General features: G+C 40.8%; 1 protein-coding gene across 1 annotated transcript in view; it reads left to right on the top strand.

Moving 5' to 3' along the window:
* Positions 1 to 616: 616 nt before the first annotated feature.
* Positions 617 to 24499, top strand: part of NELL2 (neural EGFL like 2) — a 134453-nt gene continuing 110570 nt past the window's right edge. The window contains exons 1-3 of the mRNA XM_009095034.4: positions 617 to 765; positions 938 to 1066; positions 18800 to 18950. Of these exons, the coding sequence (XP_009093282.1) occupies positions 711 to 765; positions 938 to 1066; positions 18800 to 18950 (335 nt within the window). The 5' untranslated portion in view covers positions 617 to 710. The remainder of the gene's footprint in view (positions 766 to 937; positions 1067 to 18799; positions 18951 to 24499) is intronic.

The raw sequence follows: 24499 nt of genomic DNA, 5'->3' as shown, positions 1-24499 counted from the left end.
GCAGACGAGAGCTGCCGACAGGCAGGAGAGCGCCCCGAGGGTCACCGCCCGCGCCGATCGGCCGCTGCCAGCCGCGGCCTCCGGGGGCACACCGGCCCTCCCCGCCGCCTCCCCTCAAAGTTCCCAGCGGACCCCCCAGCGGGTCCCGCTGCCCACCGCACCCGGCGCTCGCCCGGCGGACGGGGCGGCGCGGCGGCGCCTCCCCCGGCCCTGCCCAGCCCTGCCCGGCCCGGCGGAGGCGGTGGGCGGCTCCTGTGGCCGTGGCATAAACCGGCGGCCCCTCCCGCTGCCGCCGCTGTCCCCGCTGGACGGCGGGGAGGAGAGGGGCGCTGCTCTGGGATCCGGGCGGAGGCTGCGGCTGCTCTCCAGCGGAGGGGCTGCGCCCGGCGGCGGCGGGCCGGGAGCTGCGGGACACGGGCGCGCCGCCTCCGGCTGCCGCGGCCTCGCTCGCACGGCGGCAGCGGCGGGAGGCTACGCCGGGCTTCCCCATTGTCTGCCCGCGGGCGCTGCCCGCACGCCCCCCACCCTCGCCTTTGTGTGCTCCGGCCGGCGGCGGGGCGGCGCGGCGCCCGCCGTGATGCGCGCTGCGGGGCGGCGCGGGGTCCGCGCCGCTCGGTGAGAGGCGGGGAGCGACCCAGCCTGTGCCCCGGAGGCTTTTCGCTCGCAGCAGCCGGAGGGGGGGGACTATGGACTGAGCGCATCGCCGTACCATGGAGTCGGGCATCCGCTTGAGCACGCTCTGCCTTCTCCTCTGCCTGGGGCCAGGTAGGCGGATGCTGGACCCGCCGGGAGAGTACTCGGGAGCGGGGCCGGAGGAGCTTCGCAGCGGCGATGCTCTGGTTCCTGGGCAGCCGCAGGTGCGGAGAGCGGCGGAGGTGCTGGGGGCTGCTCGGGAAGTTGCCGTGTCGGCGGGTGGGTGACGGCACTTTCTGGTCAGTTTCAGGCTTTGGCGTGGACCCCTCGCTGCAGATCGACGTGCTGTCCGAGCTACATCTGGGAGGCTCTACGGAGGGCGTGCGCCAGGTGCCGGGGCTGCACAACGGGAGCAAAGCCTTCCTCTTTACAGGTACGGCCGCTCCGGCCCCGCAACTCCGGCCGTGGCCGTCGGGCTCCGGCGCCGCGCACGGGGCGCGTCCCCCCAAGTCCCCTACCGCCAGAGGTTTGCTCGCTTTGCGACCTCGGGATTCCGTACCTTCCCTTCCTGCTCTCTTTTCTTCCACTCTTCTTTGCCCCTCTCCTCCCATTATTTCATAATTTTTTTTCTCTCACCCCGTTTTTTTTTTTTTCTTTGACTGGTAGACGCTTAATTAAAGTACAGCAGGAACGGGGATGGCAGATGGCATGTTTGTGAGTCGTGGGGTGCGGTGATGAATAATAGCACCACCCACTCTACTGCTTTACTTGGGAAACGCTAAACATATCCCAGTTCCAGCTAAGGAAAACCTCACTGAAAGTTTTATGTGAGTCGAGCAAAATGTTGAAATGAAGTGCCCCGGAGGAGGGAGGCAGATGGCTTGAAATAAGAACAACCTTTTTTTTTGCCAAAGGAAAGTGGCCCTTTGGAGCTTCTGTGACATACCCCTCCTGAGAAACAATGAATGAGTTTTGGTCTCTTTTAGAGCTTGTGATTGTTTCTTTGTTAATAGTAGGAATAGAAATAAAATAGTAGTCTTCTCTCATCCAAAAATACATATAGGAGTTCTATTAGAGATTATTAAAAATTATTAAACTTTCTTCTGTTTTAATTCATAAAAGACTGTAAAATAGCTTGCAATATCTTGTTGAATATATTGACATTGGTTATGTTCCATACACTTCCTCACTGTTAGTGTGTTTTTGAATTACACTCTAATAACACACTGATATGTTAAATGAAGCTGGAATTAATAATATTTTTAGGAAAAAAAAATCCCAATTCTATCTTAATAAACAAACAAACAAAGCCTAAAACTGGCCTTTAGAAGCAAGTCTCTTCTCTGAAAGATGATTAAATGCTCCTTGTAATCTATCACTAAGCAAGAAGAAGGATTGTGGCTCAAATTCTGATGAAAAACAAGCAAATATCCACCTCAGCTTGCACTTTCAAGATAGGGGAACTTCATTGCTGGTGTCTTGTGTCATGCCAGGAGTTTAGCTTGGATCTGAAGAGATTTCTAGTGCAACAGGCAAGAGACTGTGTTTCACTTACAGAAGAGTTATGATCCAAGGGAGATAAGAACTGGAAAGGGATTTTCTTTTTCATGTTTGCATTAATAAGATAATTTATCAGGAAGCTAATAGTTGCCAAAGGCTGTTTTTTGTTTTGTTTTTTAAGGTGACCTCTCTAGGGGTGTTCTTCCCTGGAGCTGCCAGCATGTGTCACTATGGACATGAATGTGGAGACACATGGGCATATGTGTTAAGAAACCTGGTGCATGCTGGCTTTCAACATCTGTGATGGGCTTGTGGCTGCAGAGCAGAGACCTCTGTGAAGGGGGTGGCTGCTTAGCATGGCAATGCATTGGTGTGCCAGTGGGATTGGTGTCATGTCCTAAAATAGGTGTAGTTTTTATGGCATAGTTCTGAGTTGAAGCCCCATTGTGCTACAGTGGATTGGGTGGAAGTTAAAACTCACTTTGTCTTCAGTGGTAGCAGGATTTGAGGTTTGGAAGAATAAGACTTGCTGGTATATTTTCCCAGTGTCAGGAAAAAAAATTACTGGGTTACTAAAGAATAACTTTTTATCAAGTTTTTCCCTCGTTCTTTGCAATTACAAGTGTACATAGTTCCCAAATGGGTTGGCAGTTTATTTGTAACAAAAGAAGACAGGAGTATTAAATTTTCCCAGCAGCCTTTTTATTTTCCTGAGAACAATCGGAGGAATAACAAGGATGAAAGCACTTGTGTCTAAATGGTGGTTGAAGTAACTCAGTGTCCCTTAGGAAGTCTTTAATGTCCTGCAGGACAGGAGATAATTTTCCCTGCTACTGCATAAGATGACTACTGATTTTCTTACAGTAACTGGGATTCTTACTGAGCAGAGTGATTTTCATTTTTGAACTTGCATTTAGAAATAGAGAAATCTCCTTCCTTGATCAGACCACTGGGTCCACTTAGTAATTTTTGTTCTGCTCTTAGAACTCGCACTTTGGGAACATTGCTGCAATGTGTGCCTCTTAGTGTATGCTTTACAGTGTGTGAATTTCTAGTACGTGTGTGTGTTGCCTTGAAATTTGGTTTGTCTATGTGGGTTTTTCCTTATTCCAGCTGAAGCCTTAGTCCTAGACAGAAAAGATTTTGTGAGAATGATGCAAATTACTTTAAATTATCTGTGAACTTACTCTGGAAGCTCCAAGTTGTGATCCATCCTTTCTTTGCCTTTTGGTTTCTTCAGATAGTGAATCTTTTCTCGTATCATATACGTATTTACAACAATTTAGTATGTCGCCTTTTTGATAGACCACATTCTCTAAAGACTTACTTTACATAAGCTTAAACCATTCAGAAGTCCTAAATGCTGTTCTCTATTTTAGAAGGAAATTATGAATGTGGCATGTTGAACTGCCAACAGGTAATAGACAATTAAAGATGTATGATGGGAAAATTATATATATAGTTAAAGCAGAATAGTCTCTCAGTTTCTAGGCAAGAAGTCAGTTTTGACTGCTTAATTAGATGTAGCATCAATTTTCAATATAGGGGTTTAGCATCTGATTGGCTGTTCTGGCAAATTCTCCCTTGTGTAAGTGACTTTTCAAAGGTATTTGTATTTCTAGGTCACAGAAGACAGTAAGCAGTTACTCTTTAAACGTAATTTTAGTCTGGCACCATCCAGTCAAGATAATCTAAATTATATTCATACAGTCTTGTGTCATGCCTTGATTTAGAAATAATGTTAGCCATTTGAAATCTGCTGTTACTTGAACTTTTTTTTTTGTGTGTGTGTGTACTTGACTTCAGGAGATTTAGGTGCTGGATTCTAAAGTTTTTTAGGTGTCTGATGCTCCTTGGTTGTCATGAATGGTAGCAACAGAATGCCACTGTAATCTTTGTCTAGTTAGCTGCAGGGACTTCTTTTTGTGGAAATGTGATTTGCAAAGTAATTGTAAAATGTTCCAGTGTAGCTTGTGGGAAGATACAATTATGAATAGAAAACAGGAGGAAGTCTTCAAAAATGTTAGTGCTGTTGTATGTGAACATCTGCCAGCGCTTTCTAGCCAACAGCAGATATTATTATGTCAAAATATGTTGAGAGGAAAATTATTCCACTGCTGGTCAGAGCAGCAGAAGTCAGAATATCTGTGTCATTAATGTCTCTCTGTTGGCAACTGTTTACGTAAGTCAGTGAAATTTTCAACACCTTTGTTCCTCCCTTTGCAAAACAGGGATGACACTTGGGTAAAGCCCAAACCAGATGGGTGGACTGAAGTGTAATTAATGTAGTTAAAAAGGGCTTTTGGAGAAATACACATTGTCATTCTTGTAGCTCTTTTTTGTAAGGATACCACATTAATGAGATTTGGGGAGACAGGTGAAGATGAAAGTTCAGTGTAGCTATTTTCCTCTGCAAATATGGAAATCATATTGCTTCAAGAGAACTTGTTGCTTATGTAACTGCAGGGGAGTTTGAAGAAGCAGACAAAACTATAACAACAGAGGCTGAAGGATGAGGAGGGTTTTGGGTGACTGACTCAAGTCTGTGCTAGGAGATAAAACATGAAGCTCCTGCAAGGTCCCAGTGAAGCCAGATATTTCAACTGGCAGTAGGAAATGGTGTTTTGAGGTGTGACAATCTGAAGGAGGGCTGCAAGAGTAGCTTGGTCTCTGGCATTTCACTAGGCAATAGCATTTTGTTACCCTCCCTTTAAATTCTGTATTATATCTATTTTATAGATAGAGTATTTCAGTAGTCTTTCTGGATCTCTCTTGTTGAGCAGAGATACTGTTCATCAGACTGTCTGTCCAAAGAGTGTGTGTGTAGTAATGGAGACATCTTCCAACTGCCTCCAGCACCAGTGGAGAGGGGTGGAAGATACACTGTAAATCAAGGGATGAGAGGCAACACAAATGAAAGCCAGGTGATGTGTAAGGACAGTATATGCCTATCAAAGGGTGTATATTCTCTTCAAAGGGAAGGCTAAAAGGTGGACAGAAGAGTGCAGTCAGATGGTTACAAACGCATAAACATGCATTTAAGGAAAAGATTAAAAGGGCATGTCAGTCATGAAAATGTGAGACCTTATGTGTCTGAATGCAGAATTTGGAATTTACTCAGAGGAGGGACAATTTTAGAGGCAAAATATGGTGTATTCTAATAGGGATCAAGATGTGCACCAGAAAATAATTTCATCTGTCAGTGGGATGAATGAAAGAACTCAGCAGTATTGTTTGAATTGGTGCTGGCTGGCACAAAATGCTGGCAGAAAAAAAACCCCTACCTCTAAAACAGGTTTCTTGGTATAAATGATGTGTTATCTGTTGTATGAGTGGATCATTAGTGTGTTATTAAAAAATACTAGCAAGAAAATATTACTCTATCTTATATCCCTTTGGAAAGTTCACTCTTTTATATCATTATGTCATTTCTGGACACATACTAAATAAGGAAGCTGAAAAAGCCTTAAAAGCAGAGATGAGTAAACTTTGTCACAGAAATAGGATTTACATTGCCTATGCACTTCACAACACACACTGCTTTTTCCTTGCCACCTGTCATTGAAACTGTGGGCAGATGCTTTCTCTGGGTTCCAGCTGAGCCTGCTGAAAATATTACTGTTCTCAGCTGCTCATCACTGCCCAGAAGCTAGAGGTTACTGTCCCCACAACTCTTCCAAAGCAAGAGATTATACGAGTGTTCCCATGTCTGCTGATGGCAAAATCAGCCAGCTTCAGGAGTGAACCTGGCTGGCTCCAGTGACATGGATTACAGTCCTGTGCAATCCCCTTTCTCCAGCTGTATCCATCTCCCAGAGGAGTGGTAACAGACAGCTGGGGATGAGGATGTTAATGTTGCTGAGTGTCTTAGTTCACTGCAGAGTGAATACTTACCTGCTGCTTTTTTTTGTCTTGCATGCAAACTGTTTTCACTTAGAAAGCACTGAACCCTCAAAATGTGGGACCTCCATCACAGAGATCATCTGTAGAAAACAGAAGTTTTATTCAAAGTTTAATTTCAGTATGAACTGGCAGGTTTTTTGATGTTAGAAATGGCTAATGTAAGCAATTGCTCTATGACAGTATGGTAGTCAGAAAGGTTTTGGTGTATCTGGAATAACAGCATAAGCTTTCCCTTTGCTCCCTTTCACTTCTGGAACTTTCTAAAGTCACCTCTGCACCTGTGCAAACAGTAACTGTTGTGGTAGGGCACTGCCAGGATTGTGATTAATGCTGCTGGGTGCTGGAGGAGAGCAGGAGAGCCCTGAACAGCTGGGCTGCTTTTGCTGGCCTGGCTGCTCCTCTGGGATATACCCTTACTCCAGAAGAACTCAACCTCTTCTGGGAAGGAGGAGTAATTGTAGCAAGAGGAGGTGTTTGTGAAGTGTCTGCTGCTTGAAGACCCTGCCCAAAAAAGGAGATAGCATGTGAGGATCCTGCATCAATTTTCCATCCTATGGAAAAATTCATCTCCACGAATTTTAATGCATGGAGAACTATGATGCACTTACCCCTACTGAATATTCTTGAATATGCCCAGAACTGGAGATTGTGTTGCTTGCTAACTGGTTGTGCTGGTTTATCTTTAAAATAAAGGGGAAAAGTTATGGAAGAAAGACTTAAATATCTTGAGCTTCTGATTGATGCTTGCAATGGTACAGTAGAGGATAGGGCTGGGAAATGGAAAGTGAATGGGAACCTAAAGTATGGCAGATACAGAAACTGAGAGAACAAAAGCTTGTAATCCCTGAATGTAGCCATTAGTGCAGAGTTGACACAAATAATGTTAAGGAATGACATAAAACTTGGCCTGTGGCATTTGGGGATTGCATCTGTCTTATGCTGAAAGTTTCTAATAAATATTGTTGTTGCGAGTGTGTATTAGGCATTACTATCACATAAGTCTAAGTGTTAAACAACAAAGTTGTTTTAAGCTCAGCTCTAAAAATTGTCATTATTCATCCCAAGGAAAGATAGTTTACACAAAGTGGTATTTTGTTGTCCTTTTTTTTATTTGTTTCATTTTCTTTTGGTTTTCTGCAGTGAGCTTTTTCTGGGGTGGGCAAGGTAATAATCTCAGAGATTAAATATTCCCTTTAAAGCCTTTAGGGTTGCTTTTTTTGTTGTTGTTGTTTACCACTTGTAGTTTTTTTTTGTTGTTGTTGTTTTGTTGGGGGTTTTTTTGATTGTTTTTGGTTTTTTTTTCCCCTGATTTTTTTCTACTCTCACCTCTTTCCATGTGTCTTGATATAGGCTTTTGTCATCTTTCAGGCTGTTAAATTCCAGCATGACTTTGGTGGCTTTGCCTGGGCTTGGTAGGACAGCTAACATCTCCAGTCTCTGATACTTCAGCCTTTGGAGTGAATTAATATCTGCATTTATTTATCAGCAGGGTGTGACTCAGTTTAAAGCAATGTTGTGTTTTACTATGTTCTTGTGGACTTGAACCTATGCTTTTCACAGCAAAATGTATCTGATAAATAAATTGAAGTCCCTGAGGGTCTGTTTTCTACTGGGACAATGATGAATCTCTAAGATTTTTTTTAATGAGTGTCTGGTTGTTCAGGTTAATGCAAATAACCATGTATTGTTTATACATTCAGGATTGCCCCAAACGATTCATACTGACTAAAGGCAGAGAGAATTGCATTTGTTCTTCATGCCTTTACAATGAGGCCTCTTCTAGAATATTGCAAGTACAAAATCCTTGTTGGGGCTTATTATCTCAGGGCTATTATCTCAGGTATTATCTCAGGAGTCCAGCTGGCATTTTGTTGGAAAGCTGAAGATGAGTATGATGTACAGCTCTAAGGCATGTATGAAAGGGGAATACCTTACAGTGATGTCTGTGTGGGGATGTGGGGCAGAGCTCTGGTTGGTGCTGTGAGAAGGGACCTGATGGTTGGAGGAGTGGGGCCAAAGAGCCTCTCTCCATGTTGATATCCCTGTCAAGAACAAGCAGGTGCAGATGGCTCACCTGGCAGCCTCTCCTGGTAGGGGGCAGTGGTGTTGGCTGAAGTTAGAAGATGTCATGTTGACAGCAGGACAGCTTCTGTCCTGTGTGCCACAGAGAACCCAGCACATGCAGCACATATGCCCTGAGAGAGAGGACAGTGACCCTTCTAGGTAGCTGTCAAGTGCATCTTTCCATATTGCTGGGGGAGGAATGCATTAGCAAGAGGAAGTGATAGTGGAAAATGAGGTCTTGCTACCCTTATGTAATTACTTTTGCTGTGGCATAGTTCTGTAGTCACAAAGTGTGCCTGAGACTTGCTAGGTTAATATTTTTTTTTATGGTTTCTTCCCCCACTGCAGCATAGCTCATTCTCCGGTGAGATGCCACAAAGGACAGCAGCATTTCCTACACATCCCTTTTAGATCAATCACAATGTGTGTTTTCCCTCTACTTTTTGCTTATAAGATGAAGGAAATAGGTTTCCTACTCCCCTCTCCTCCCCAGCTTATGTTCTTCTAGTCTGTATCCTCCAGGGTATGCAGGTGCTACCTTGGAAAAATAGCTCCAGGTATGGTTAACTTCACTGCTTCCACTGGGTCTTAAGGGATGTACAGCACTGAGTTCATAAGTTATTTAAAACTATTGGTGAGGGCTGAAATTTTATATAGCTGTTACAGAAAACTGTAATTCTTTGTAGTGATTCTTCCCTATATTTTGTCCCATTTGGTTTTGTGCCAAGGTCCAGATCCACTGGGCAGGTGTGTTCTCCTACCTGTACTACTAAGGTACAGCTAAATAAGGGGTGAAAAAGGATTTTTCACTGTTGGATTCTTTTTTTCTGTCCATCTATTTTTTGCCTAAACTCTTCTGTATTTTGTCTCAATGTTTAAGAAATGCTATTTTTTCCAGCTTGGCATTGTCCAAATGATTTTGTCTCAGGAAAATCTGAGGAGAAATAAAAGAAAAGGTACTTTAGTTTTTAGGGTTTTTTTTGCCTGTACATGTTTTCCACAATAAAGACCTACTATGAATGGTAACTTAGATATTTCAGATAGAATAAAATTTCTGTAGCCATCCTCAACATGGAAGAATTTCACAACAAAAAATTCTTAGTATTTGTTAACGTTTTATTTGCTTTTGGTTTTTTTGTTGCCTGCTTTGTTTTTGGGGGTGTGTGTGATGCTGATGACTTCAGAGAGACACACAAACTTAGAACTAACTGACTTGAGTCATCTCATGAGCATCTGCTTGCAGTTCTGGGCTCTTGCAAGGTGCTAAAGCAGTGGGAATGGTCTAAAAGGACCAGTAGACTGAAAGAGACTTCCGAAGACACAATGTTCAAAAGGCTTTTAGCAGATTAACATATTTGCTGCAGCACCAAAACTGCTATGATAGACTGTAATGTTTCCAAGGGAGCCATTACAATCAATATTGCTAGCGATCCATAACTGAGAACTCTTTTAGTGGAATTTGAGTGGCTATTTCCTTCTCTGAAAACATGGAGTATGATAACAAAAAGACCTCCAGCTGTAGAGTTAGAGCAATGTTTATACTCTGTTAGAGCAATGTTTATATGATTTTCCCAGCATAAGTGCTTATTTAAGTATAATTAGATGGTGGTAACATCCATAGTTTTTATCCTAAAAGGGAAGATGGCATGCACCAGCCTTGACTCTGTCTGGGTATCCATCAGTCTCTAGATACAGCTGTGTAATGATCCAGAAGGGTTCCAAAGGATCTCTTCTAGTTTTGAGGTGAATAATCTGTGTTTTAATAGCTCCCTAAGCATGCATTTGCATATTGTGTCCCAGCTGTTCCAAAGGCACTCTTAAGATTTTCTGTAACATTAATATGCCTCGAACTTAGTCCCTAGATTTGCTCAGCTCTCGTTCAAGGAAGAGGGTTGACTTGAGGAAAACCTTGTGTACCCTGTTCAGTGTTGCTCTTGTTAGGAATCCCTGCACACACCATTAGCATAAGGAAAGCATATGGGAGTAAGAGATCTGGAAGGCTGAATTTTTTTTTAAAATTGTGTTCACTCTGGGTTTCTGCATTTTAGAAAAATATCAGTGAATTGCAGGGACTGAAGAGAAAAACAGCAAACCTGATTATACAGTAACAAAAGGTCTGGCTTAGTAAGAAAGCTTTTGAAATAAAGCATGCACAGCTTGTCCAAGGAATGACAAAAGTGTTGTATGATAAGTGTCTAGTATTAGAAGATTCTTAGTGGTTTAAAATAAAGGAATTATTTAGTATTCAAAGAGCTAGAGGTAAGAGTAATGTAATGATACTAAAATGGAGAGGATTTAAGATAAAAGAAGACTTTCACAGTGAACTAGTTTAGATTGTGGAATAGCTGCTGAAAAGAAGTGGTGGAAATCTTCATACTTTTGATTTTTTTTAGAAGATAGCCTGAAATAAAATATCTAGGAAGCATTAGCTATGCTGCAGTCATTGGACATAGTTGTTCAGATAATAGGCTAAGGAATAGGTGGATGACCCTTTAAGTCTTTCTGTACTCTGGAGAGTGGGAGTGTTGGTGAAATTGATCGGGATAGGGAGAGTTTTTCAAAGACACAAAGTAGCATCAAACACCTGGTTCACAATTACCAAAACAGCACCTTTGTATTCTCCCAAAACTTGTTCTGTGGTGCACTTACATATATTTTGATGATGCTGAGCTAAAATAAGCCTACAAGAGCAAATTAGAGCCTGGAAACATTTTATAATTTTAACTCATCCAAGCTTATACATTGAGCATGAGTTTAAGCCTGTGGCTGATTCTTCAGGGCTAGTGGGCACATTCACAGAAGCATGGACTCAGTTAATACCTGACTTAAATAAGAACTTCTGCAGAACCTGAACTTGTCTTTCCCAGCTTTCTTGAAATCTCTGGTAAAGGTTGGCTTGAGCCTTCCATCTATTTTCTACCTGTCTGCCCTGCTTAGACCTGAGTTGTGTATAAGGTATTCCTTCTTATCTCTCCTCTTTGACGTTTCCAGTTCAAAATCTTCTTTTCTTTCATTTTTCTGGCATCAAAACAGGTATCCTGTGAGTAGAGATTTTTCCAAGTATGCCAGTATGGTTGGTGGCATTGGTGTCCTACCTCTACCCTCAGGTGTGGTCTCTCTGCCACTTCCTGTTTCTGCTAGTGCTTGAATTCTATTTACAGTTCAGTACAGTTCAGCCTTCTTCCCCCATCTGAGCTGTTTGCTCAGTCTGCTGCTGGAGACTGTGGCTAACAACAGAGGTGTTGGATGTGTCTGTATTCAGATAATTTTTTTCCTCTGGTAGCCTCCCTCCCCCTGCCCTGCTTGCTCTATTTTTGCTGATAGGATACAGGTTTGAGTTTTTTGGTGCTTTTTATCTGTGTCTGTGGCTGTTGGCCACGGACACAAATAAAAAGCTTGTGTCAGAAGTTAATCTTTCATGCAGACTGCATGGTTGTGGTCATCTACAAAATGATCTCATATTAATGCTTTCTTAAGGTCACCATTGTGTTGTGTGAAAAGAAATCAGCACTTAAATTCTTAAAAGATAGCTTCTGTTAGCTGAAGGCAGTTAACCCTAATGTGGGCAAAAGCCAGTTATACCCTAGAAAGCCAGGGATGAAGGAAAACTGGGATGAGAGATCCAAATCACTACCAAGAGGGAGAAACAGGTTTTTCATGGAGAAAAAAGGTAACCCTTCTAGGTCATCCACAAATGACTGCAGTTGGGCTAGATGATCTCAAGAGGTCCTTTCCAGCCTAAATGAATCTGTGAAACACAGGCATGAGGAGTGAGGTCCTCAGGAACAGCACACTCGTCACAACAAAAGGAGGTTTTTAGAGAAAGTGACTGAGCACAGAATATGAGTAAGTCTTACTCACACTTGCACAGTGAGAACCAAGTGAGGGGGAGATGTGGTGTGTTCCTGAGAGGGGACTGGATTGCCTACACCAAGCATGATCCTAATTCAGAGGTGCCATGGTGGGTGCTGATCTTATAAAGTCTGTCATTGTATGATAGGAATATGATTATTTGAGAATTTGAGTTGTGTCATATCTTCAGAGAGAAGGGTAGGGCATGTGATGCAGCTTGATCTACATCTAGCATAATCTGCTTGCATGATTTATTATTGCCATTAAGTTTGTACTTTATTGCTTTTAATTGATTGGGCTTTGTTTACCTTTAGTAGCCTGCCTTTCATTTGGAAAAGGCTGGCAACACTATTTCCTTCTCCTCCTCCTGTCCTCCCCTTTTGCTGTGAATTTATAACTGTTAAAATCCCAGCCATGCTATGCAATGAAAATAAAGTCAGTCTGTTAGCAGTTCTCATGTGTGTCATGCCCTTATTACAGTATTGGTAGGGCTGGAAGACAATGCATTGTTTTTCTTCTGCTCTTCAACATCCCAGTGTTAACAGCATTTCTTGATGTGATATTTTTGTTTGTTGTTAGGTCACTTTGACACAAAGTGCTCATGTGACAGTATGCAACCAAGCATAACTAGGTGCATATGCCACAGATGGCAGCTGCAAGGAAAACAAGGCAGGCTTGATTTTCTCCACAGGTTTCAAGGTGTTCTCAAAGCAGCTTCTAGAAAGCTGTTTTGTGCCTAAAGGGAGTTCATGTTTATATACACATGTATATTTATAAATCTATAGTAGCTGCAACCTTTTAAATATAGCTGGAACCTCCAGTAGTATTGGCTGTGAGAAACTTAAACAACATAATTCTTAGTATGTGATTCTACCTATGAGGGAGTGCATCTTCAAAACTTTAAAAGGATTTAAGGATAGTGCTGGAGTATAGGCTAGGAAAAACTGGTAATCAAAAAAGCTGCTGCATCTTGTAATTGATAACCTGGAACCTATAAATCACCAGAAAGCACTACAGTGATAAATACATGGTGCAGAGCAGACTGTGCAGCTCACATTTTAATTTCCTAGGAGTGAATTTCAGTAACAAGAACAGAAGTCTTTTATCTTCATTATTTTGCTGTCCTGTCCTAGGTCCCCACTGAGTAGCACCTTCTCACCTGGTGATAGTATCTTGCATGATGATGGTTGCTGTGAAAGGGATAGTATTTCTGGTGTACAAGGAACAGAAGTTTTCTGTATCATGTATGCCTTTAAAAATTCCTGATAATACTTTTGTAGGTGTGGTGCTTCCCTGTGTGCTGATCTATACATTTCTAAAATTATTTTCAGAAATGTTCAGGAAAGCACATTCTCATTTCCTGTGGCAGTTTGATAGGAGCTGCTAGTGTGGCAGGATCTGTATTTCGTGTTAGCAAATCAGCTGTTTCAGCCTCCTGTGCTGAGAATACAGGCTTCTAATCTGGAGTCCTACATGTTCTAAGTTCAGCTTTGCCTGCGGTTAGGTTTCTTACCCTGTCATTTGCCAAAGGATTGGAAAATTGTCAGAAATATGCTATTGCAGAGACAGTCACTAGAACCTGTTCTGTAAACTATTTATCTTTTATTTACTTTTTGCCTACTGAGTCCAAAAGTCATGAAATCCATGTCCATGGACCTGACATTTTTGGAAGAGCATGCCTAACTTTTTGCAGTGCAGCTGGGAAATGATTTACATTACAGGAGATGATTCCCACTTGTAATCCTGGTGCAAATTCCCTCTTTGCTGAAGGGACAACAGCCCAAGAAAAGACGCAAGATGTCTAAATGTGTTAGCATTGTGCTCTGGCAGGTTAAGACTGAGATGGAGAGAGCTGTGGTACCGAATCCATCGCAGAATGGTTCGGTCCCATCTGACTTGCCTTGGGTTCTAGAAGCAGCTGGTTGGCATGTAAGAGGCTTAACCCAGCCACTAGTATAATCATCCCCAAACCTGTTTTGTATCATCTCTTGCAGAGTGCTTCTAGGCAGATTTCCGTGGTAATATTGTCAGCTCTCAGGGAATATGTGTCATATTATGACTGCCATTTTCCACAGACAGTCATGGATTTGCAAAGTCTATCCTAGTTGTCCTAATTCAAGCCTAGTTGTCCAGGCTCTCAGTACCTTCCCTCCTTTTGTCCCACAGTGGATTTGTTCTCAGCTGCGCCACAATGACTTTAAATATCAAAGTATGTAGCACATAGGTGAGCCAGAGTTTTGTCCAGGAGTGATATGATTACTGTTTTTGAAGGATGTAAGTGTGAAAAGCCAATGTAATTGGGGAAAAATGTGTTCAGAAACAGGTCTTCTAGTCTATAGTGTCAGTCCATTGCGACTTGTGGGACTTCGCATATGGTTTGAGCTGGAGGAAAGCCCTTGCTGGATGACACACCAAAGCTGTAGCTGACATTCAGAACAGAGGAAGCTACAAAGCAAAGGCAGTTGGAACCTCCCCAAATGCTGCAAGAACAAACTGTGACATTTTCCCCCTTGTTTTTATTTGATTTAATGATTTGGCTTCAAGTCAGTTTTCGTTTCGATTGTTTCGTTTCAGCTGAAGAGCATTTTGCCCTCTTCCTTTTCTCCTTCTCATCTGCTGCATTTCTATCTGCATGAATTCTTGCTGAAGCATTTCTTTAGTGGAAATAAGAAGGCAGAAACACCACACCATGGGGGTGTCCAAACCACAAGGGCAGTTTGTGGGCTATGTCCCTAAACAGTCTGTGCGGCATCCCAAGGCTCTGATCATGCCACTGGGGAAATGAATTACTAGAGTCCTTGTTCCTGGCATTTGTGAGTGTTTGTTCTGGGGAGATCAGGTTGGATCCAGTTTACAGGGGGCCCTTGGGTGCACAGAGGTCTGGGTGTACCTGGCTGTATCCTGACATACATTTTGATTGCAGCCCTAGGGTTCACCCAGGTTTGGGAGCTGGGCGGTGCTCCTGGGCTCTGTAATGTAGGGACACCCTTTGGGAATGGCCTCAGTGGGAGTCTTGCAGGGGTAGTGTTTGCCCTGTATCTTGTACTTTTAAACTTCAGATTTGCAGATGGAACTGCAACACCTTCCCCCAGACTCTTGCAGAGCTCCTTCCTACAGACTTGTAAAATCCAACTAAGGTTCATGTAGGTTTTGAAAACTACTGCTGCTTTTTTTGCTGTTCTCTCTAAAACAACTGGGAATCTTTGAGAAAGGAATAGAAAAAATTATAGGTAAAGTAGCTCAAAATGTTTTATGAGCTGATGGTATATATCAGTTTAAATAGCAAAACAACCAGCCTTTCTATGGAAGGATTTAATGCATATCACGTCTAGCAAGGCTTTAGTCTAATAAAGGTTGTTTTACTTCTTTATATCTTCATTTTTCATTAGAGGAATGCAACTCCTGAATTTGAATGCACTGTGCTTCACTTAAAATCCTGCAGTGCTGTCAGCCTTGTGAAGATCTTGCTATTGGATTGGCTTTGAATGCTGCCTGGTTGTCTGGGTGCAGCTTAGTTTATATTTGTTATCTAAATAAAAGAACCATATTGAAGTAAAAAGTTGCCCTTTGAAGGCTGTGTGAAATCCTAGTTAAGAAAATATTAACCAAAAAACTTGAATATGGGAAAGTGACAGGATGTGAATATATGCTTGTGACACTCATCCCTCCTAGTGTAGGAAATTGAAACAAAATTGAGCCAATTATATTTTTCAGCCTCATTTTAGCCTTCAGCTCTCCTTCTCACAAACCACTAGAATTTAATTTGGATAGTTCAGCAGAGCTACAGTCAGATAAGGGAATAATTTATAGATGCTGCTATTAGAAGCTGATTATGTGCACATGAAACAAACTGTGGAGCTCAATTAGTTAGAAAGCCTCCTTCAAAGAGTATTCTGCAGGAATTTGTTTTATAGTTCAGTTCATTCTATATGTGTACTTTTCGATGCTCTTCAAAAATTTGAGACCACACTCTTTGCTAGGAAAAGGTACTCATTCCATTTAAAAACTGTTTTCTTTTATTGTGGACTGGAAATTAGTGGTAGCCAATGGCTTGTCCTAAGTCTTTCCACAGTGTGTGGAAAGACTTAGGACAGGCCATTTAGTATGTTACTGGTGCTGTGTATGGATTTTTTTTTTTTTTGGAGGAGGAGGAGGAGGCATGGCTGGATCAGTTAGGACTGGATCAGTCCTAACAGTGAGGATTTTTGGGAGCACAGGCAGCTGCTAAGGTTGTCTTCAGAAGGGCTGAGTTCCTGCAGGTCTTATGGTCAGTGGTTTTCTTCACTGGGCTTTCAGGCTGCTTTGCAGTGTTAGCTCTTTAAGGGTCCAGCCTGAACAAGGAGTGAGACATGCTTTGAGTTTGGATTTTTGTTTCTTTAATTGTCACTTTCATTTTTCTGTAAGTTAAAGATGGAGTGATGACACTATGGATTTGTAAATTGTTGTGGACAAACCAAACACATGCAACATTCTAGGAAAATAAATCCAAAATATGTGTATTGTGGTTAGAGACAAATTTCTCAATCAAACTAATAATTCTCTCCTTATTTTTGCACTTTAATTGAAAAAAAGATTATGCCACTGGATTTGTGTATTAGAAATGTTTGCAGTATGAGGTTTTTATGTAACTATTGAGAAACTGCAAATTATTGTCTGAGATATACAGTGTGATTTTTCCAAGCTATTATGGAAGAAGCCCAGTTCCAGTAAAGTATTTTTGTTGGGTCTTAAACTGATTACTAGGAGACAAATATCAAGAAGAAGCCTGAAGCAATATTTATTGAGCACAGCAGGTGATCTATCAAGCACCTACTGCTAGTGTTCAAAGGCAATTGGAAGGAGGGATTTGCACTCCTGTGTTAGTGTGAAAAGAATGGATCTGACAGATCAAGGACCTTTCAGTCATCTTGATTTTAAGAAATCCACCTGGTGCCTGCCCTGAGCAAAGAATGTTGTGCTTCATAAGAGTAGTAATAATTCAAAAGGCTGTGTAGCTGTTCTGAGCAGCAAGTATAATCTGACCTATTTGCAATACCAAAGCTGAATGGCCATGTGTTTTGGCAGTGTAACACTCCAGCAGTTAGTGTGATGGTAACCTTAGTATTTAGGCTGCCAGCATGATGCCATCAGGTCTTGCTGCTATTGTCTGTGTAAAAGAAGGTTATCTGAGGCCTCAATGAATAGGGTACCCAGATAAGGTTTTATAGAATAAAGGATGGACAATTCTCATCCAGTGTAGTGATCAGGTAATGAATCAGGGTGACATGAAGAGACCTAATAAATTATTCCTGTCTTGTGGGTGTTGTGGCAGCTCTGTGTTTCCCCTGCCTCTCACACAGTGATGAGGATTGGGGTGGCTCTGGAGAGATCCATGTGATGGTGAGAGTTTGTTTCCTTGCTAGAGCACAGGCCACCTGTAGTGCAGTGTTTGTATCCCAGTAGCTCCAGTTAGAATAAAAGGGCCAGTGGAAGGGGGGAATATTTATAAGTGTATGGGCTGGCCTTCTTTAAGGGTAAGGGTCTAAAGCATGTACTTTTCCTTCAGTTGAGACTATAATAGGAATTTGGTTGAAATTAGCTTCTTCCTTTTTTTTTTTTTTTGGGGTTCCCCTTTGTGTAAAACAAATGAAATTCAGCTGGGTGACACTGTTCAGAAGCTTGGTTAGGACTTCACAGTTGCACAGATTGATGCATTTCCTAAACAGTTATTTAAATATTCCTGATCCATAAACCAAAATAAACTGTTTCTGTTAATGGAGAGCAGCATCTTCATGGGTCCAGCTTAAAGAGTTAAACTGTTTTAAGAATAGTGTAAGCTGAGAGTGGTGTACTTGAGAGCTCAGCTCCAGTGCTGCTGGAAAGAAAGAAAATCACCAGTTCTATTGCTTTTAGCTCTGGACTGCTTCTCCTGAGTTAGTGTCCCCATGTAGAGCAGAATGGTCAAATTGCTGTGACAAGAATCTTGTGAACTGATTTAGTTCTTAACCAGGTGATTGCACATGCTAATGAATTGATTTTATGCATTAAAAATGTATATTAATTTTTTTTCTGGTATAATGCGTTCTGGAGATTAGGAATTATTTTTCTAGCACTTGACATCTTATTTTTAAATTCTCTCTAGAAGTTTTAAGTTTGGGCCTTTTTTATTTTCTATGCATGTTATGTGCAAATTCAGCAGAAATATTGCATCAGTCTGGGCTTTTTGTGGGTTTTTAAAAGTAAAGTATTTATTGTATATGTGTGCCATTATTTGAGCAAATGTTCATGACATCCTGTGCAAGAAGCAGCAGGAAAATGCCACCCAAATGGAGTATAGAGCAATTAATTAGTGATAAAATGTTTTGAAATTTAGTCAATTTTTAAACTATTACTTAAAATTGGGTAAATGGTTTGTTGTTTTGGTTTTTAAAAATTAATTTGTTTATTTATGTATTTATGCTATTAGGAATAACATCTTTTAGAAGTCATTAAGAAGTTGCTCAGGTCATGTGTCAGGGTTTAGGCTCATGTCTAGTGTTGTCACTGTGCTTCACTGCTAGTGAGCCCAAGCTTTGGGTGGGATATTAAAGCTACCATCTGGCCACCCCTGAAGAAAGTAAGGGTTATACCCTGGATGAAAACAAAACACCACCCCTCCCCAGAACAGGATAGGTGTCCTAGAAAATATGTTCTCTTTCATTTAAATGGCTCCCATTGCATGCAAAACTAATGTTTTAAGTATTTTGATCCTTGCTTTTGCCAGTCCAATTGTGCTTCTAGAAATAGCCTGTTATTTTGTAAGCTATTTGAATGAGAAAGAAAAGTAAGATTTTATACTGAGTGTTTTTTCGTCTCATTTTTATTTTAGATACTTCAAGAAATGTGAAGGCATCTCCAGAAACAGCTGAAATATTTTTTCAGAAGTTAAGAAATAAATGTGAATTCACAATCTTGGTGACCTTAAAACAAGCCCATTTGAATTCAGGGGTTATTCTCTCTATTCATCATTTAGATCACAGGTAAGTACTTATACCTGTCTGCTGACTAATGAAAGTATATGAATTCATGCATAGAAAATTGAACATAAACTAGAACAAAATTTTTGTGTAGCTGATAATTTGTAAATATTTATAGTGTTTGTATAGGTACATAGTGCAGATTTGTAAAAAGTCACAGGGGAGGGACAACAGGGGTTTTTCTTGACATGTCTCTTACCACCAAGGGCTTGGAAATCCCTGCTGTTGTTCATAACCACAAGGACCAGATTCTCAGCTGGTGTAAAACTGTCTTGTCATTATAGCTACACTGACTGGCAATGCCTGGCCCATAAGTCCACCTCTTCATTGTTTTCAACAATGCAACTAGGCTTAAAAAAGAAAAAAAAGTCTAATGGTTATAAGTTAACAGTTATGGGTTTACATCTTTCCATGAATGGCAGAGCACTTTACTCAAAATGTTGTCAGCCTTAAAAAACTGAAGTGAGTGACACATAACATTTAAGGATTATCCTTTTGATAGAATAAAGACTGCTAGAGAAATAAGATAGATACTTTTTGTATATATGTTTGAGTAATAGCTATTAAAGATATCATTCTCTGACAGAATAAAAAGGAGTTTTCAAATGTGCACTTTCTAAACAGTCATTAGCATGAGAAACAGGTGAGCTCTGCTTTAGGGTCCTAGTTATTTTTATTTTTTTGTGTACCATCCCATAATTCTTTCTAAGCACAGCAAAATGTCTGTTTCTTTTATGTGAGTGTACAAGTTTTCATTGGGAAGATGCTCAAGTCAGTTTCTGCAGAAGAGGCCCCAAGTTGTGCAGTTTAGCCCTTTGTAAAAACAAACAAAAAGACCAACCAAACTACAAACCACAAAACAAACAAGAAGGAGAACATTCCCAAAGATCATTATGCCAGGTTTATAAAAGCAGCTTCAGGCTTATAAAGGGGTAGTTGAATGCCTCCTGGATGGCTTTAGATGTGCCCTTAGGCTTTTAATAAACACATTCAGGTCTCTTCTGTGCTTAGGTGTATGGAGAAATGTCTGTGTGTCAGAGTAGGGTTTGTTCAGTTTAACTGTGCTGAAATGAGGGCTGACCTAGGTGTGGGTAATCCTGCAACCAGACAAGCATCTGGTGTGGTTTCTCTTATGGCTTTAGTGTTCTTTTATGATGAATGACAATAAAGACAAGAGAAAGTAGATGTTAAAAGGAAGCATTTGGATGGCTTATATTCAATAGCTGCTTCTTTAGTGCTGGATCTCCATCTCTGACCTTGCCCACCTCTGACCAGGGATTTGGCTGTACCTGTTCTTTTAGTTCTTAACTTCATTTGAAGTCTCTGTCACAGCAGTCAGTGGGAAAAGCAGCAATGCCAGACCTGACTGGCACTAGCTTTGCACTAGCTTCAGCCTTTTGTCACACTGATGTAAAAAAAGTTGCACTAGCATTGAACTGCTGCCTTGCAGTTCAGTTTGCAGAGGTCAGTACTAGCTCTGACACTTCTACAGTGAGGAGCTGAATGAGGGTGAGGAAGGCTGAAGGTGGCAGTAACTGAAGGATGTAATTAGTTATCACACAAGTACCTTTTCATGGCAACTAATGGTTCTAGGGTAAAACCATTTCTATGGTACAAGAAAATAAAAATGTTTAAGAAGTGGGAAAAGGTGCATTTATTAATACTTTGTAGTTTTGAAAATAAATCAGTAAAAACTCATCCTCTCTTTGCATGGATCTAGGGATGTTGGTGCAAATTATGTGAATTTACATTGAGGGCATTTTCTAGATTGCAGGGTTTTTTTTAAATTTATAATTTTGTTTATAAGCTTAAAATAGTTTATGTGATTCAGAGTTGACTGAATCAGTCTGTGTTGTCTAGTTTTATGTAGTTGTTATTTTTGTTCCTTTTTGCTGGCTCCCTTTTGAGAATCATAAAAAATGAATACTTCCACTGAGACATGGTCGTGCAACTATTTAAGGCTTTGCATCTTAAGAAGTTGACAGGGCTGGTCTCACAAAGTTTCCCTTCTAATGTCATGTCTTGAATGCTGTCCTTGGGCTATCAGAGAGATATTGAAGTTCTCCATGTAAGTCTCAGGCTTGGGCATTTGCTGAGGCTGGGCTGTTGCTGTCATCACAAAAGGATGCTCCTGAAATGATCTACTGAAAATATAGTAATCTTTTCATACTCACTTAACTGCTTTGTTCTTTTCCTAATGGAGTATCAAAGCTGACTTCCCCTCTTGCAATGATAATGCATTTCTGTAGTATTTAATGTATTAAAATATTTTAAAATGAATCTTAAAGTGAAAGAATCTGAAACAATACTTATAACTGTCCTTTCCTAACTTGCTCATACATTTCCACAGACACTGCTTTTTCCCAACTGATTAGAAAAGCCAAGGAGTTCAGGCAGTGGTAGTTTTGGGCACCATGTGGAGGTGATAATTTCAGAAAAAATTCTTGCGGTATCAGGGAATTCAAATTACATATCAGCAATTGTTCAGATGAATTTCAAGCAGCTGAACACACCTTTTAGATATGGCAGATTTATATGGCATATGTCTGAAAGATAGAAGTTATAAATGTCTTCTTGGCTTCTGGGCTTTGCCTTGACCACAGACAGTGCCCTGCCTAAAATGTGTTATACTTCATGGTAACAAGGCAAATATTTTTAATTGTGTTAATTGAGGGATACCTAAAGTCTGAGTAGAAACACTGTTAAACACTGATTGCTCTGTGCTTCATCTCTCAGTTTAATCTGTATTATCCTCCTCACTTCTGAATTTGTCTCACCTTCTTCTTGATGGAAGAGTCAGCAGAGAGATGATTTTACTCTGTGATGGGGTTGTAATATATGTTTGGTCTTGCTGTTCCATCATATATTTTCATTTAATCATCAACAGTGGAGCTGATGATAATAAAGCTTTTTCCTCCCTTAGTGGTTGGATGGGTTTATGTAACTAATCTTACATTCATATCTCTTGAGATACTGCATATTAGGCCCTTAAAGGATGAAACTGCTAGCTGGTAGTTTAACAAGCCTTTCCTTTGGTTAGTGCTTTTTATATCCTGCAACAGAGAACTGAAATCAATAGTATATTATGGACAGGCATTTCCTACACTTAATTTGTATCTCTACTAATTTATTCAATTTCTGCCTTCCTTAGCATTTGTTTTCACAGCAGTTGGTGTCTTGTGATTATCTGCAGTCAAATGGGCTGTACTGTGCAGCAGTTTCAGACCTCTTTCAGGATGTAGGAGGAACTTAGCTGTGACATTTTCTCTTGTATACTGATTTATGCTACAAGGAGATAAGTTGCCAGAGGTGAATTCCCGATGCATGAATTTTGTTCTCTCCTTTGACCATTGTATTAAAATAGAGGTGGAACTGTACGTTCCCTGCTTTTGATGTATGAATGTCAGTATTTCTGGACTGCAGTGAGAAGTGTCCTCTCTGACACCACAAAATCTGCTGAAGAACTCTTGCACTGAGAAAAGCTTTCAGTATTTAGCACTTAAGCCAATATTCACCACTTAAGCCAATAATTGCAAAGCAGATGTTAGGTAATATGGGATTAATTTTCAAATGTTAAAGCTGTATATGGCTGTTCCCTGTGCCAAAAGAGCTAGTAGGTTATTTCTTCTTTTTAGAACACTCCATGATGTTCTTTGTTGGAAGAGAGAAGGTAGTGTTCTGTATTTGGTTTTTTTTTGTATTAAATCTCAGTTTCTGTTTCTTACTGGTCTGATAATAATTATGAACTCACTGGAATTTGTTTGTAACAGTAAATTGCTTTGGAATTCCTGTAGTGATTTTAAACTTCTCTGGTGTCATTCTTCTATTCTATTCTTTTGATGCAGTTTGCATGTTTCATCAAAGGTGTCAAAAAAAAGGTATTTTCATTCATTCATTCATTCATTCATTCATTCATTCATTCATTCATTCATTCATTCATTCATTTATTCATTCATTCATTCACTGCCTTTCCAGTGCGTGAGAAGATTCTGGGGGACAAAGGATTCTCTCTGTAGACACTGACAGCTTGACCAGGCTCTTTATCCCAAAAGAAAAAAGTTCCTTGTTTGCATTGGTTTGGGAGATTTAACTTCTATCCCTGAGTATGGGGTTGGATGGAAATATTTGTAAAGCAGCTATTTTGTGTTACACTCTGTTTAATGCCTTCATGGTGTTAGGAATGACTTGTTTCTTTGAGTGTTGGCTATAAAGATTATCATAAAATTGATCGATGCCATGTCACTCTTCCTTGGATTTAGGTTTTTTTGCTTCAGGTTAGTTTATACTCTGACCAAAAAAAAAAAAAAAAAAAAAGAAAAATATTGGCAGTAGGATGTGAGTTCCTGTAGTTCATGCACCTAACTGTTCCATAACTTTTTGTTAAATCAGTGAGGCCAGCCTGCCCAGTGTAAATCATTGCAGTGCCAGCTAATCCAGGGTGAATAGTTTGAGAGCATTCTTATAGAATGCTTATATGCATGTGGAACCTGTGGAATTGAGATTAGTGACAGGCCTTCTTAGATAAGAGACAGAAGATTTGTTTCTTCCTATGATGTTGAAAACCCTCACTGAAATAGCTGAAATGTGAGTTTTGACAGATTGTGTTATTCTTCCTATGTTGTTTATAAGGCTTTCTATGAGCAAACAAATAATGGAGAAATCTGTATTCTTTTGGGGTAGGAAATAAAAACAGTTATGTTGAAACTGCCTTTTTCTTTTACTAATACATCTGCTGCAAAGTTCTTTATTGTATTTGCAGTCCTCTTGGTCTCCTTAGAGAAAATTTGTCAAGAAAAGGGAATGAGAGGCATGGTTTATGCCATTTGTTTTTACAGTGTTTGAGTTGAGAATGTTCTGCCTTGTTGATTTTTTTAGTAGAAGAGGAAGTTTCAGGCAGGCAAGATTCGTATTCCTGGGACTGTATATTAGTGAGAACAAAATAGATTCTATATTATATATTGATAAATGCAGTTAATGAGAGAGATGAGAGGAATGAGACCAACTGCTCAAGACATGAATTAGTGTTTCAGAATTATTTCTTAAATTTGGGAATTTGATTTCATACCCATGGCTCAAATAGGAATGGCATAGGCAATGTGCTGTAATATTGGGGTTGAATTTTTCCAAGACCAAGCCAACACCTTTTGCAAGACCAGCTTTCCTTGGAGTGCTTTGAAGAACTTGGTGAGACCTCAGTTCCTGCTTCTGGCTCCTAAGCTCCCATAAGAGTTGTGGAAAGGCCAGCTGGGAGCCTTGCCTTGTCATCAGCAGTAACATTGGATGGGCTGGAGGATCTTGCTCTTATGATGGCCATGGGCTCTCAGATCACAGACTGAACCCAGCAGAAGCTGTGTAGACTGCAGTGGGGGTTTGAGGCAAGGTTATGCCTCCCTGATTTGGTTGACCTCAGAATTTGGGAGGTAAGCAAAGAGCTCTCTCAGGTGAGAGGCAGGGTCTTGACTTCAAAGCCTTCCAAAGCAAAGGCTTCCAGACCACAGCAGTCCCACTGAAATCAGATGAGGGGCTGCAAGGAGTTGATTCTGTTACTGACA

The sequence above is a fragment of the Serinus canaria genome, chromosome 1A (genome assembly GCF_022539315.1).
Source record: "Serinus canaria isolate serCan28SL12 chromosome 1A, serCan2020, whole genome shotgun sequence".
Lineage (NCBI taxonomy): Eukaryota > Metazoa > Chordata > Aves > Passeriformes > Fringillidae > Serinus > Serinus canaria.
This window is presented reverse-complemented; position numbering and strand designations above follow the sequence as displayed.